The sequence below is a fragment of the Pogona vitticeps genome, chromosome 14 (assembly GCF_051106095.1).
Source record: "Pogona vitticeps strain Pit_001003342236 chromosome 14, PviZW2.1, whole genome shotgun sequence".
Lineage (NCBI taxonomy): Eukaryota > Metazoa > Chordata > Lepidosauria > Squamata > Agamidae > Pogona > Pogona vitticeps.
The window spans coordinates 15843825-15859642 of record NC_135796.1 but is presented as its reverse complement, the minus strand read 5'-3'; the positions used below and the strand labels follow the sequence as shown (position 1 = coordinate 15859642).

Below are 15818 nucleotides of genomic sequence, written 5' to 3'. Positions count from 1 at the left end.
CACACCCAAACTCACAGTGAGATTCAGACTAGATTGGAAACAAAGCACTTGGCTACAAAATCTCACAACAGGCAAAGGAAAGCCATAATTCCCTCTCTTTTTAATTTCGCTGCGCTAAACAAATAGCCGGAGACGCGCAAGGAGACAACTCCACTCCTCTGATGTGGCTTGTTGTTTTAAAAGAAACACACTGTATATTTATGACAGGCAAACGGCGTGACGCCGTGTTATTTATGAAAGGATGCCCAGAGAGAAGGCAACTTTTCCCGGCTGGTTTTACTGCCTTATTTACTGAAAATATGCTTTCCTATTTAGGTGTTTGGTGGCCTTCGCTTGTGTGAATGTATAAATTTAGAATGCCTTGTTAGAATTATATTAATAATAATAAAACAACTTGAGGCTGAGCTCAGTGGCTCAAGGGAGGTAGGCCTCAAAAATGATGGCCAGTTGCTAAGCAACCCTTGGCTCTCCCTACCTGTTAAGATTCCCCCCCCCTTTTCTTCTTGGTTTGTTTTTTTGAGTTCTAATCATAGACCTCAAAATTGACTTCCTCTGGTTGGGTGTTAGCTGCCCTTCCTAGGTGAATTCCCAGAGTTTGAAAAGTCAAAACAAACTGCGGCGGGCATTTAACCTTTGAGAAGTAACTAGTTACGATTACAGTGGTGCCTCGCTAGGCGATGATAATCCGTTCCACTGAAATTGCTGTTTAGCGAAAGCATTGTCTAGCGAAAAGCATTTCCCCACTGGAATGCATTGAAACCTGTCTAATGCGTTCCAATGGGGAAGAATCGTCGTTGTCTAGCGAAGATCGGCCATAGGAAAGCTGCTTTGCGAACCGCCGATCAGCTGTTTAAATCGCTGTCTTGCGAAGCTTAGGTCCCGAAAACACCTGTTTTGTGAGTGCGGAGGGAGCTGTCAAAATCGTCATCTAGCGAAAATCGGTTTGCGAAGCAGGGACCAAACATTGTCCAGCGAAATTCCCCCATAGGAATCACTGTTTTGCGAATCGCTATAGCGATCGCAAAAAGTCAATGTCTAGCAAAAAAACCTGTCATGCGGGGTAACTGTCTAGCGAGGCACCACTGTACTCATTCCATGTCTTGAAAAGCAACCCTCCATGTTACTGAGAGCATCAGTGGTGGTGGTTCCTGTTAATTTGCAATAATTGTCAAAAAAATTATCAATAAAGGATGGATGAAAGGGGGCCACAAGATTTTAAACATTTCTGTTTGAAATCTCCAAAAGGAATAATTTTTAGAAGCTGGTAGAACACGTTAGTCAAGACGTCAATGAAATGACTTTTCTGCTGTAATGGCCATCCCTTACATTATCCTTCTTTCTCAAAAAAGTAATTCCTTGTGGGTAACTAAATTACTTTTAGTTTACTATTTCCAAATCATCAGTCAACCAAGTTATTTTAAGCCAACTGGCCAGGTGAATTCCTAACCCGACTATCCTGAAATTAGACCAGTCACTTATGTAAACTCCCCCCAAAAGAGAAAACTTGGTACCCCAAAAAAGAGGACATCTCTAGAGTTCTCAGGCCACGAGCTGATGTTTCAAGAAGAAGCGATGCTTCTCTGGGCCTCAGAAATGAGAACTTTTCACAAGGTTACTGGTTCCCAGCCTTGGGTCCCCAGATAGTCTTGGACTACAACTCCCAGAAGCCTTCACCACTAGCTGTGCTGGCCAAGATTTCTGGGAGTTGAAGTCCATCTGAGGAGCCAAGGTTAGGAACCACCAGTGACCTCGTTGACACACTCAACACATTATTGTACCTGTTTAGGGGTCTGTAGGATTTCCTGGGCTACCGCTGTAGCAAAAATGGCTTTATTGCTTCCTGGACTGAGCTGTAGGGAAAGTGAAAGTCCAGTCACGAGTTGGACCCCCAGATCAGTGATGGTCACTTTTTCGTCAAGTACAGTCACGGTCTTCTCTGCCAAGATGGCATCAGAAAGTGGGGAAAGAATCTGAAGGAGAAAAGGAAGATATAAAGTCAGTATTGAGAGAATCCCCCACCCTAGAACCAATATATGTCTTTATTTCATGCGTTTACATCTTGCTTGTCCGGCAATCATAACCCAGAGGTCTAAACAAAACTAGGAAATGTCAAAGGAGCACCGCTGAAAGAATTACAAGTATTAGCTTTAAAACAAAAACTGTCATCACTACCCCCTGTGAAAGTGGAGTCATTGCCCTCACTTGTTTGGAATCATAGAATGACCGAGTCAGAAAGGACCTCGAAGGCCATTGAGTTCAACCCCCTGCTCAATGTAGGAATCCAAATCAAAGCAGACAGAGGATCGTCTCATTTTCTCTTGAATGGCTCCAGCGTTGGAGCACTCACCATCCATTGTCATACTGCTCTAACAGTTGAGGAGTTTCTCCTGATATTCAGTCTAAATCTGGCTTCCTGTCGCTTGAGCCTATTAGTACATGCCCTGCACTCTAGGATGATGGAGATCCTGTCCCTCCGGTGTAAACTCCCTTCCAAATCTTTAAAACGTGCTATCATACTTCCCCTCCAGTTTTCTTTTCTCAAGGCTAAACATGTCCAGTTCTCTCAGTTTTTTTTTTTTTTTTTGTATCACGGGGCTTGGTTTCCAGTACAGTGGTGCCTCGCATTACGATGTTAATTCGTTCCACCGAAATCGCTGTAGAACAAAAACATCATAATGCGTTCCGATGGGCTGGAAATTCACCGTCCAGCGAAGATCCTCTATAGGGCGGCCATTTTCGCTGCCTGTGCAGCGAGGAATCCATCCCAGAAAACAGTGGGGGGCCATTTTGTTTACCCGGTGGCCATTTTGAAACTGCCGACCAGCTGTCCAGAAATCATCGTTTTGTGAAGAATCGGTTCCTGAAGCAGGGAACTGATCATTGCGAAGCGAAATTCCCCCATAGGAAACATCATAGTGATTGCAAAAAGTTCATCGTAACGTGGTTTTGTCGTTAAACGGAGTGATCGTAAAGCGAGGCACCACTGTATAAGCCAGCTTGTATTTCCACATTGCATTTCATTTCCCTCTTCTGACTCTCTTCTCTTGCTCTGTTGAGTATTGCCAACATCTAGGTCGTAAACTTGCCGGGGCAGTCATTTTTCTCTCCTCCGTTTCCCTCTCTGTCCCTTACATTACAGATCGCTCTTAAGGCCACATGAAGCTTATAAAAAGTGAGTTCAACCAGACAGATACCAGCTGACTTATCACTCTTGGAGATCCTGGCATTTCAAAAGCAGCTGACTTTGACAATTTCTCAAGTGACAACCTATATGTATTCTTTCAAGTAGATGGACCGACTTGCAATCTCTCTCTCTCTCAATTTATTTCCCAGAGATATTCTTTATATTTATGGATGCTCGCAGAAGACAAGAAGAGATGTCAAGTTTTTCTCAACCTATAAATAAAGATCTTTAAGGCGGCCGCCACAGCATCCAGTTTTCCAAAAAAGCTCTCTCTTCATTTCTTCCTGGATGCATTATTCAATGCCTGTGTGGGGTTTCGGATGAGTTGACCGGGTCCCTCAGCAATCTATGCATGCCAGACCCCATGCTCGTCTATTGAACAACGTTGAAGCTGATTTTTAAAACCTATTGGCTTCATTGTTGGATGATTCACGACTCGTCTTGAAAAAGAAGGTGCTTCTTCGTGTGAAGATTGTCAGCTATTCTTGTGGAACCGGAGGGGCACACCACTGGTGTACGTGTAACAACAGATGGGCACAAACTTCGCTCCGGAGGTTTGTACGCCTTTCCTTCTTCTACCTCCCTGGCTGGATTCCCCACTCACCAGCCAACACACGCTCCTCTTCTCCTCCACCTCCTCAACTGTTCAACCCGTCTTCGGCAGGAGCACAGACTTCCCTGTCCCACCTCCTTGGCTAAGGCAGAGCCAGAAAGCCCATGCTCCTGCCAGGGACTGGTTGAACAGCTGAAGAGGAGGAAGAAAGGAGCATGCTCTGACTGGTGAGTGAGTCATTGACTGAGGAGGCAGAGGAAGGGAATATGGGACACCAAAGTTCGTGACCCATCTGCACCTAACCAAAAATCATGGCCTCCCAACTTCATGTGTGGTTTTTCACGGAGGCAGCCCTACTTCAGTGGCCCCAACCTTGGGCCTCCAGATGTTCTTCAACTACAACTCCCAGAAGCCTTCACCACCATCTCGGCTGGCCAGGATTTCTGGGAGTTGAAGTCCAAGAACATCTGGAGACCCAAGGTTGGGGACCACTGCCCTACTTCATACCCAAGATTCCTTTTCCTCTCACCTGAATAGTGGTCATTCCCAGCTCCTGACCAACCAACACCTGTCCTTCTCGGAGCTTCGCAATCCTCGGCTCTTCCACCTGAATGAAATCGCTCACCAACTCGGTGATATCCACCTGCCAATCCGAGCCCAGCAAGAAAGCTGTTTGCCCTCCCGGATCTGAGGGCTCGGCCACAAACTGGGTGAGCACCCGGACCATGGCGTGCTGGTACTGGAGAGTACAGCCTCTTCCCTTCCGCTCATCATCCTCTTCGTCGTCGCTATCCCGAGCTGGTCTGCCAGGGGAGGAAGACAGAGGGATCAGACCTATAGGAGCAGAGCAAGTTAATTCTAAGTAATGACTGAGGGACTCATCCTGACCCTACCCATAGTTAAACCTCTAAAAGCAGCCTAAAAAGGCCAGCATCTGCGTTAATCTGTGTCAACAAGTATGCTCTACCAGTGTCTATCTCCAGTAGGAATGGGTCTTTTGTACACTTAATGGGTTCTAATTGCCTGTTGAAGACCAGCTGCCCATAAAGTACAATGTATAAAAAAAACAGGGATTGCTCAAAGCCACACCCTGTTGCCAGGAAAATGTATTCTTTCCCTTCCAGCTATTCTAAGAACTGGAGTGACACTCAGAAGGAATAGGGTGTTGGGGTTTGTGTTGGACATCATTGTCCCTTCTATCAAAATATCCTGGACCTTCCATGCTCTGTGAGCCCATATCTGTTGCATCACAGGCCCTAAAGCTTTTAGGTGACAAGACTATAGGAAGCTGCTGTATAGTATTGCAATATGTGTCAAGTGGGTCCCATCTACCGGTAGCAGATCTCTAAGGTCAAAAGCAAAGAGGTGTGCTCCATCACTTGATACTTTCCTGTGTTGTTTTTTTTCCTGATCAAAATCTGTAAGTATTGAGGACTGAATCCAGAGCCTTCTATGTATGAGATGAGCGCTATGCCATTGTCCTAGAGCAGAGCCATTGTGCTAAATTGCCCCATTGGCTTGTACTACGAGAAGTCATTCAACTGAGGTTTCATCATGGCAGTGCTCCTGTCTCTTTGAGGAACGTCCACCACTGTGAAGATGTGAGGTAATACGCAGGATCCATCTGGAATGGGTGGGATTATGCAGATGTGAAGAGATCTGCTCAATGAGGGCTGAAGCAGCACCTAAAATGACCTGATCTCAGGCAACATCATTCCACAGCACCAGGGGAAAACTGATATGGTTGTACTAGATGGGCAGGTTAGCTCCCTATATTATGGAAAAAAATGGGCATGTAAACTCATTGAAAAGTTTGTACAGCCTCAGCGGAGGCTACTGACGGTGATGTGATGAAGGGCAGTAAATTTGCTCCGAGTTTTAGTCCAAACTTTCTTTAAGTTTGGGCTAAAACTCAGAGCAAAGCACCATCCAAGGTGTCAAATCTCTTTTAATAGAGTTCAGTACCTTGGAGAGTTCTTCTTAAAACTGGAGCAAAGCCTGAAGTAGATTCACAGCCCTTCCTTGACTTCAGAGTTACCAACTTCTGCGGAAAGCCATAGAAGGCAGTAGGAAAAGGCTAAAAATAAATTAGTATCTCCTTGTGCTTAATTCCAAGTTAGCATTAAGATGGCAACCTGCTAAGATGTTCTCTTTGCAAGCATCCGAACCAGGTGGAGAACCTTCAAATGACGCCTACCTCTTGTTTGAGACGATCGGAATCCTCCACCCTTTGATCTGATTTAACTCCGTGTCGGAAACCTCGATCTGTAAAGGGAGTCGAGGTACCCACACGGTCATTTCCAGGGGAGCACTCAGGTGCTGGTACATGAAGTGGACCAAGACGTTCGTCTTGCCTTTCATCTCCTTCCCATTGACAAAGACATAGTCACATCTTTCAGAGACCTGGAAAGAAAGAAAAAGGTGAGAGAGGAGTGTAGAGTTGAGGAAGAATTACTGCCTTTCTCTGCGAAACAGAACTGGCTGAGGAGGAAGAGTGAAGGAATGGCTTTGGAAAGCCAATGGAATGTCTTCCATCCATCTTAGAGCAGGAGCAGAAACAACCACATCAAGCTTGGACATGCAAAGTCTATCATTCCATTGTGTCCAGCTAAAGCAGAGACCTGTAAGATTCAAAAGCTTGCATTCCTTTAACCCACTAGAAGGAACTGAAGACATCATCTCGTTTACCCTGTATCTTCATGTTTCTGGAGTCATTTTTCTGGGATGTCTTAGATTACGCTCTATACAGAACTGGTGAGGATCATCTGAGGCTTAAAGCAAGGAGCATCAGATTGGCATGAGGTTGTCTCTTGACTATGCTTAGAAATAATGAGTTAGTGTCATCTTTGGCCTACTTAGGTTGGATAGACCAGTGGTTCTCAAATTTTGTGCCCTCTAAATATTTTGGACATCGTCTCCAGAAGCACTACTCAATATGTCCAGAAGGCAGAGCTTGTAGGATGTAGGACATCTGGAGGACAAAAATCTGGAGGGTGAAAAATTGAGACCTCCTGGACAGAATCTAGGAGCTCAAAGGGTTAAGGACTGACAGATGAGCTGCATCATCTAGAATCTTTAAAGAAGACACTCTTACAGCTGGCTTCACTCTTGCAGATCTGCTGCTTTCTCTTGCAAAGAGGGGAGAGGAAGAAGAAACAGGATATGACTTCAGAGAGGGAAGGAAGGAAACCTAAGAGCACTGATCTGCATGTGGATCTAGAAAAGATACGGGGAAATACACTGATTTGATTCTCTGTCCATAGCTACCTAAGACGACTACCTGTCTTCTTCTTTAGCAGTAATTTTAGCTACAGCAATCATGGCAGGAACATGTAAGAATACTACATTTCTTAAACAAATCGATAAAAAGCGTGCAGTGCAATGTTTGTATTCTTCTATGTTTGCATTCTTTGTTTTCCATATTCCAAAGTGGGCTCCATTCTGGCCCACCAATAATCCAGATAGTATCTCCCACAAAGGTGTTTTTGTTCCTGGATTCCCTCCCTGTCTTCATGTTATTTATGACCTCCTGCTTGGGCCGTGGTGGGGGCCGAAAGTTGATAAATCATACTTCGTTGAAGCTTTTCACTCACATTTAGGTTGCAGTGACACAACCTGCTCATTACAGCTCGTTAAAACCTAGGCGCAAATACTCATGCCCAGTAATTTATTAACTCCACTTTGCAGTGCTGACAATCGGAAGGAATGATCTATTAAAATCCTGAACTCTTTATTTTTTTTTCCCTCTCCCCCTACAATCCATTACCAGCCGGGCCTTCTGTTCCATTATGCTGGTACATTTAATATTTCTGCTTCCCGAATATGCATGATCGTGCACTTATCTGAATTTAATGCCGTTTTCTACTTCTCTGTTTAAATGCAGATCAGATCTAAATCTTAGCAAAACGTCAGAAATGGCTGCTGCATAATTTACATGTCTGCATTGTGCCTCCCATCCCAACCCCCAGTGGAAAGGCCTGCTTGGCATGCTGAAAATTAGATCTACATTCAGATTTTTTGACGGCTACTAACTGTACAGGATTCACCGTGCAGAATCCCCAGAGGTTTTTTTTTAGAAATATTAGCATTTCAGCTTTCTTGGGGAGAGTGATGACTGTCTTTTACAGTAAAAAACCAGCACTATCTAGGGGTGCCTTGAAAAAAAAAAGGACTGGTTTTATTGTAGTACATCTGACATGTACTACAATACATGTAGTACATCTGACATTTCTGTGGTGCTTCTGGCTCGGTTTGATGATTTAGAGCTTAGGTTCCCAAACTGTGCCCCACAGCACCCTTAGATGCCCAAGGGTGCTGTGGGGCACAATTTTCTTGTGACTATCATCTAGAATAATCCTGTATTTCACTCAGAAGTCCCATTGAATTAATTGTAGCTGTAGAAGGGGTAGCCGTACAAGCATTACAGGGGGGGACAAAATAAAAGTAAGTCAAAAATACATTTTTTTAAAAAAAAATGTGAGCTTTTGTGGAAAAGTCCACTTCTTATGTCTGATGAAGTGGACTAGTCCACAAAAGCTCACATTAAAAATTTTAAATGTTAGTCTTTAAGGTGCCACCACTGCACATTAGTCTTCTTTTCATTTTTATTGTGTTTCCCCCATTGAACGACATGAGCCATAGACCCAAGTAAGCATATATAAGACTAAAACCTAAGTCCCTCAAAGTACTATGTTAGAAAACAAGCCGACAGATCAAGACTGCAATATTTTATAATAAGACAGAGTAAACCTCACAGCCAGCTCTATTTTGTACTCCTGGGATTGTATATTGCAGTTTTTTTTGTTTTTTTACTTAACTCTATTTAAAGCTTCCACCTGGCGCCTGGATATTTTTTCATTTGATGTCAGGACGATTCTCATGGTATCAGAAGTCGTAAGGCCTAATCTCATCTTTGCATTCACTTCCCTAACATTTTGAGCCCAAGTTTTAATGAAGGCCTCCCTGAACATCGTTCAGCAGGAAATGTCCTGCTTCGAGACACCCATTTAGGTCCTCAACGCAGATCATGCAATCAGCCGGGGATGCCATTAAATCATTAGGATGTCGTTTCTCTGCCAGGACCCTTCACGGACCGTTTTGCCGTAATACGTTTCCAAACAAATGTGCTGACGTCCCCTGTCCTTTCTCTGCAGAGGACGTTGCGAGGTCCTCAGAGGCATTTTCATAGCGAAGAGATCTGGAGGGTGGGGCAGAAGGACAGATGGACAGACCATCGTTCACATGGCTGTTCACGTCTCTCAGTTTGGGGGATAAGGACATCTATGCTCTTTGCAAATTAGAAAAATCCAGATGCAAAGACCTTGGATCCTAGAGCTGCTAATACAAATGTGGATATGCCCCTATTCCCAGAGTTCTTATCCTGGTTTGTTCTCTCCTGAGTTTTGCTCAGTATTAGCGGCGGAGTGGAGCCGGCCCTACCATAAGTCAAAGGGAGGTTGTTGTTTCAGGTAGCCAGTAGCAGCTGGTAACTTTGATTTCGTGGAGGTGGTGAACTCCTGGTGGATTTTGCTCTGAACTTGAATGAATGAATGAATGAATGAATGAATGAATGAAGGAAGGAAGGAAGGAAGGAAGGAAGGAAGGAAGGAAGGAAGGAGTGAGTGAGTGAGTGAGTGAGTGAGTGAGTGAACCTATCTACCTATCTACCTACCTACCCATCCATCCATCCATCCATCCATCCATCCATCCATCCATCCATCCATCCATCCATCCATCCATCCATCCATCCATCCATCCATCCATCCATCCATCCATCCATCCATCCATCAACCCACCCATGTGTTTAGAAAGGAAGGGGTCTCCAGTCCCCCAGGAGTCTGCAGCCATTCCCCTAAACATATTTTTTGGGATCTTCAGATTAAAAAAAAACCAACAGTCCTTTCAGGCGTCCGAAACCACTTTCACAGAATCCTAGAATCGTGGAGTTGGAAGGGGGCCTCTAAGGCCATCGGTTCCAACTCCCCGCTCAAGGCAGGAATCCAAATCAAAGCAGATCTGACGGAGAGTTGTCCCGTTTTTCTCTTAAATACCTCCAGAGCTGGAACACTCACCACCTCCTGAGGTAATTGGCTTTAGAAATGAGAGAACCTTCTTTCAACCAGCCACTTGGCTTGCCTTAATTACTCCTTTCCTGCCATTTTTTGCCGCTCCTTTGTCATTTTTCGTTGCTTCCCTTCCTGATCATCTCTCTCATTCTCTCCCCCCCCCTTCTCTCTCACCACTCTGATTTTTATGGCATATAACCATTTGAGGACCTTGAAACCAGCTGGCTCCCTCTTCCTCATTCCACGATACTGCTCTTTCTTTCGCATTAAAATATAATGTTCCTTTTCAAGTGAAAAAGGATAATTTAATACACCACAAGTGAATAATTGAATACATTACAAGGACAGCCTGTTGTAATAAATGTACTCCTAACGTCCTGACACAGGTAATACATAATTGCTTGATGGTCTCAGCTTGCGATCCTTGATTAGGAGCTTTTAAGAAGGGGGTGAAATACTATGTGGAACGAAATGGAATCTATATATCTCTATTTCCCCTTTTCTACTTTACCAGTGGAGATATGTGCCCTGACCACCTTGATGGGTCCATACATGTGTGTTTTTGAACTCACCTCTCAGAAACAGCCCATGTGCACAGACACTGGCCAAGAATTGTTCGGACTCTTATTTATATTTTCTTCTTGCGCTATCCACAAAATATCGGTGGACAATCTGATGAAGACTGGTTTAGGCTGAAAGCAAGCTCTTTGTTCAAAAAGGCATCACCTGCCCCTACCTTTATATCATGTGAGGACCATACAGGTTGGTTGGTTGGTTTGTGAAGTACTGTATGAGGGCACCCAGTTCCTCTTTCATTTAGGGTCACCTCAAAGGTCACATGGCCACCTTGTCAAGGATGTAGCTGTGAATTTCTTGCAAGCTCCAAGGGTTGGTCTACATCAGTGGTCTCCAACCTTGGGCCTCCCGGTGTTCTTGGACTACAACTCCCAGAAGCCTTCACCACCACCTCTGCTGGCCAGGATTTATGGGAGTTGAAGTCCAAGAACATCTGGAGGCCCAAGGTTGGGGACCACTGGTCTACATGACCCTGAAGATCACTTCCTAGTCTACAGTCCCATGATTCTGTCATTCTAAGCCATTGGCTCTCGGTCTTGGATCCTCAAATGTTCTTGGGCTACAACACTCAGGAATCCTGGACAACACAGCTGGTGGTGAAGGCTTCTAGGAGTTTTAGTCCAAAACATCTGGGAACCCAAGTTTTGGAACCACTGATTTAGGCAAGCAAGACTTCCAAAATCAAAAGGAGATATTTGGAAGAGAATTTTGGAAGCCCAAGAAATAGAACTGGGCTAGTTAGGCCAATGGTCTACAATGGTCTACCACCCTTGTTTTAGTAATTGCATTATATTCTCCTTGCCTTCTTCTATGTCCATTAAAATGATGAGCCATTCTGAGTGAGTTTTCTATGGGAATTGCTCTTTTTCTTCCCCCCCCCCCACCTCTTCCACCCTCTCCTTGGTCTTTGACACACACCAGCTTGTGCATGTAAATCCAATCTGGAGGAGGTAGGGTAAAGGAGGTTAGAAGCTGACTATCACACATCCAGAAAAAAAACCACAGTGAGAGGTCATGGTGCTGAATTATGGATGGCAGGATGAGTTTGAACTTTGCTCACTTGAAGGCATCAGCACTCTGGACAGGGATCAAAGCTCTGACTTTCAAAGGTGCGGCTTGGCAGAAAGCACTTGCTGGGTTGCGCATCGCCCTTGTTAACTCATGAAAAATGTACAGCGGCATGAGGGAGAAGGAGAACGTGGCCCTGCAAGCCACCTGGTCCTTTCTGACGTTAACAGAGTGTTTGAATGAGACATGTAAATCCATCATGGGAAGCTCATGAAGGGGGAAGAAGAGGAGGAGAAGGAAAAAAAGAGGAAGAAGAGGAGGACGAGGGGCAAACGTGGTAGAGAAGGAGAAACTTCAATGGTCCTCAGATTCTGGAACCCAGCAGAAGGTGCTGCAAGGATGTGTGCGATGTCACACAAGGTGGGCCCTGGAGTAACAATGGCAAACTAATACATCCCTGAAGCTGATGAGAGCACCCTTCTTCAATATTTCAGAGAGGGTAGCTTTCTTCTATGGTACTCACTGGAAGGACGGATCCTGAATCTGAGGCTCCAAGACTTTGGCCATCTCATGAGAAGAGAAGACTCCCTGGAAAAGACCCTGATGTTGGGAAAGAGTGAGGGCAAGAGGAGAAGAGGATGATAGAGGACGAGATGGTTGGACAGGGTCATCAAAGCGACCAACATGACTTTGACCCAACTCCGGGAGACAGTGGAAGACAGGAGGGCCTGGCGTGCTCTGGTCCATGGGGTCACGAAGAGTCGGACACGACTTAACGACTAAACAACAATACATTCCCAGCTATGCATGCATGATACATTGAGATAAACAGTGTAGATTCCCCACATTTCCTGTTTAATATTTTTAGACATAGTGTTTTTTAGCCGTAAATATTGTCTTTTAATGATATATGCCATCTTTGTATACTAATTGTTTGGTTCTGAAACACTGTCTTTTCATGTTGTAAGCTGCCTTTGGTCCTTTTCGAAGAAAGGGAAGTGGGGTAAAAATATTTTAAACAAACAAACATTAGCTTCAAAACAAACTTTAAATGTGCAGCTACAGGGAAGCTCATATACCCTCAGCCTTGGCATTACCTGGGTGTAGGACAACATGGGACTGAGGCTCCACACACCATAAAAATTAACTTTCTCTTCCTTCACTACCATTTGCCATTGAGCAAGGGGGTTGGACTCGATGACCTTAAAGGCCCCTTCCAACTCCATGATTCATGATCCTATGAATCCTAGGCCCAGAAGCTAGCTGGACTGCCCGTTTAATGTCAATGCTCACTATGGGATGGAGCCTAAGGATAGTGGCCTAGTTTTTGACATTCATGAAGGGCCACGTGACGCGCAGAGATAGCTCTGCCTTTGAAAAGATTATGACTAGTTCACCATTATGATAATAAATGGGACAGCCAAAGGGAGGCCCCCACGATTTGATGACGGAGATGCTTTTCTCACTCTACCTAATGGTAGGATCGGCACAAAAGTAGATTAAGCTTCCATGGTGCTGCCTTGGCTGTTTGTAAAGCCATGCACGGATCATTTTTTAAAAAAGCAACTCCTGTAAAAATAATCCCTCTCTCTCCTATGTATGCACACGGCCCGTGCATTTAACAAACTATCCTGTAAACAGATCAGTTATGAAGGCGCTCAACTATGTACCTCTTGAGGGAGTGGTGATTAGGAATGTGCTTCTGTCGCTACCAGATAACCTGGATTTCAGAAGTGCTTTTGTGTGCTGGGAATTTTAATCTCAATGTCTGGTTCATAAAGTAATCCTTTTTCTCGGCACCGGCTCCCTTCCTGCGTCTCTGGCTTTGTCTGGACTCATAATGTATATTTCAAGGACAGCTCTGCCCACCCACCCCTTGACCAGCTTACAAGATGCTGATTTTGCAAGGGCTGTTAAGGAAAAAGCAACCGCATTGAGCCAGGTGAGGTGTAAGAAGGGGAGGCATAAGAAGGGGATTTGTGCCCCCACACACAAATTGGAGAAGGACCGGAAGAGGGATGAGCAGGGGAAGGAGCAGGCCGAGCTGAGTAAATCCTCTCGATCTTTGAGGCAAGGTTGGTTTGAGCTGGGGGTTTTACATTTAGGGGAATAAAAGGAAAAGACAATAAAAGAGAGGATCCAGTTAGAGTTGCCAGTTCCGTTCTCTGAAAGGACCCTTCTGCAACAATTCCAAAATTGTGTGTGTGTGTGTGTGTGTGTGTGTGTGTGTGTGTGTGTGTGCGTGCGTGCGTGTGTGTGTGTGTGTGTGTGCGTCACAGATCAACATTACTGATCAATTTGGCGATCAATTTAAAATCCAGTGTGTGAATTTCTGCAGCTCTACAGAAAAAGAGAGAGAAGAGTGTTTCTGAGCATGTCTAACAAAGAGGGATATTCTGTTCCTATTTCTCATAACTCTACATTCTGGGAGTTCCACCTGACATACAGAGAGACACCTAATAGAGCTCACCTGGGAGAAAGGCCTAAGCTGGGGCTACTTCCTTTCTGAACAGGAAGCTTGGGTGGAGCTAGGCCTAGCTTGGCCAGGAAGCCTTCGAGCTTAGGCCTTTCTCCCAGGTGAGCCACAGTTTGGCGTCGTAAGTATTTGCCGGTCAGGCAGAAATTCCAGAAGGGAGAATTAGGACACTGTTAGCCCCCAAAATCCAAACGACACCTCCCTAAAACTGGATCAGAATCTGAGACCAAGATGTCCCTGGTTAATTAGGCTCTGTGTGACCCCTGACTAGTTAAGTGTAATTAATCCAGAAAGGGGAAAGAAGGAGTAAAAGGGTGAGAGTGACTGTCCTACCAATTCAGCACCTGAGAAGGAAAAGGAAGTATTTGGCTGTATGACTAGACTCTGCCGTTACTACATAATAGCCCCTCTCAATTCACTTCGTGGAAAATGCTGCAGAGCCCTCACCATGCACCACCACCACCATCTTGACATGTCAAAAAGGAACTAAAGTCTATGCTGATTATACAATTGCAACAATAGCAAACCCTGTGTTGAGTCATGACATACTGCCCCATGAAGTTTGCTTAGGGAAACCTCTCCTCTTTGCTCGGCCCTTCCACTCTTCCTTGGTTTAGAAGGCTTGGTTGTCGAGCTAGCCCTGACTCTGTGTTCTCTGTGATTGTGAACACACCAGTGAGTCGGTAGACGGCAGCCTGACTTTACACACGTTCCAGCTGCTGCTGTACATTCTAGAAACGCCGATAACATCTCTCAGACAATTACCTTGATCGCAGATATTTTTAGCTCAAAGAACAAGCACCTTGTTGGCTTTCAAATAAATGGGAGACACGTTGCCGCAGAGGAAACAGATACCGCACAGCGAGCTGAGCTGCCAGCAAGATGTGAGCGCAGTGGGAAGGTTTTTGAGCCGGGATGGTTAGCCTCAGAACAGAGGCACAACAGACACGTCCCTATTTCAATGTGAAAAGTTGGAGGGGATGCGTGCCAGCCTACTGTGTCTGCTGGAGGGTTGATCTCTGCTTCTTTGTCTACTATGGAGATGTTGCTTAATTAAAGTAGGAGAAGACAGTTCAGTGGTTTAGCTCTCTGACTGCAGAGCCAGAGGTTGGCAGTTCGGTTCCCCACTGGGCTTCCTTGACAAGGGCTGGACTTGATGATCTACAGGGTCCCTTCCAGCTCTGCCGTTCAAAGGAGGAGGAATGGTGGAGCTTTTATGCCACTCCATAAACAGATACATAGGTTTCTCCCTTTCATTGAATCGGGACATTGATCTTTCTAGTGCAGTTTTATCAACTCCAATCAAGAGTATCTCTTCCAAGTATCCAGAAGGATCCCTTACTAACTCTATCTGTAGATTATTTTTTTAAAGAGCTTTTCAACCTTCCATTCCATTCCAATCCAATCTTGAGATGGTGCAGTATTGAAACAAACCACCCCACTTCTGACATGCGGTGGTACAGACCGAGGTGGAAATGCTTTCCGGCTCCCAAGGCACCAAAACAGATTAAATAGCTCCTCAACCGTCAGCTGTTTTCCTCCAGGCATTTTGGTAGCTATTTACTTCTGCGGCGGTTTGCCGTCCTCAGCAGTTGCTTTGAAACAGGGCATCTCTTTAAACCCAGCTCTACGTCTCATCAGCTACAAAACCGGGAGACGGCCGACAGCAAAAGCCTCCCTCTTCCATTGGTGACACGGAGACCCTTAAATCCATTATAGATTTTTGATGGCTTCTGAAATGGGAGCCTGGAAACTCAGACCTCTCTTGGCCACCTCCTGTTGACCAATTGCATTGTTTCTTTTTTCCTTTCAGTCTTGGCAACAGTTTATCACTTGCCCCCACATTTTTATTTTTCTCCCCTTAAAGAGGTGTTCGAAGACAGACACACAAATGCATGTATGAACACATGTGTTTGTCCTGCATAGGTGGGCCTGTTTATGGGAGCATCCATGTGT

General features: G+C 45.0%; 1 protein-coding gene across 2 annotated transcripts in view; it reads right to left on the bottom strand.

The window, feature by feature from the left end:
• The window catches only part of TMEM132D (transmembrane protein 132D), a 233539-nt gene that overhangs the window by 4812 nt on the left and 212909 nt on the right, over positions 1-15818 (bottom strand). For both annotated transcript variants that reach the window (XM_078381730.1, XM_078381731.1), the window contains 3 exons: positions 5935-6140; positions 4267-4540; positions 1779-1970 (listed from right to left, as the gene is read on the bottom strand). In XM_078381730.1, coding sequence (XP_078237856.1) covers positions 1779-1970; positions 4267-4540; positions 5935-6140 — 672 coding nt within the window. The remainder of the gene's footprint in view (positions 1-1778; positions 1971-4266; positions 4541-5934; positions 6141-15818) is intronic.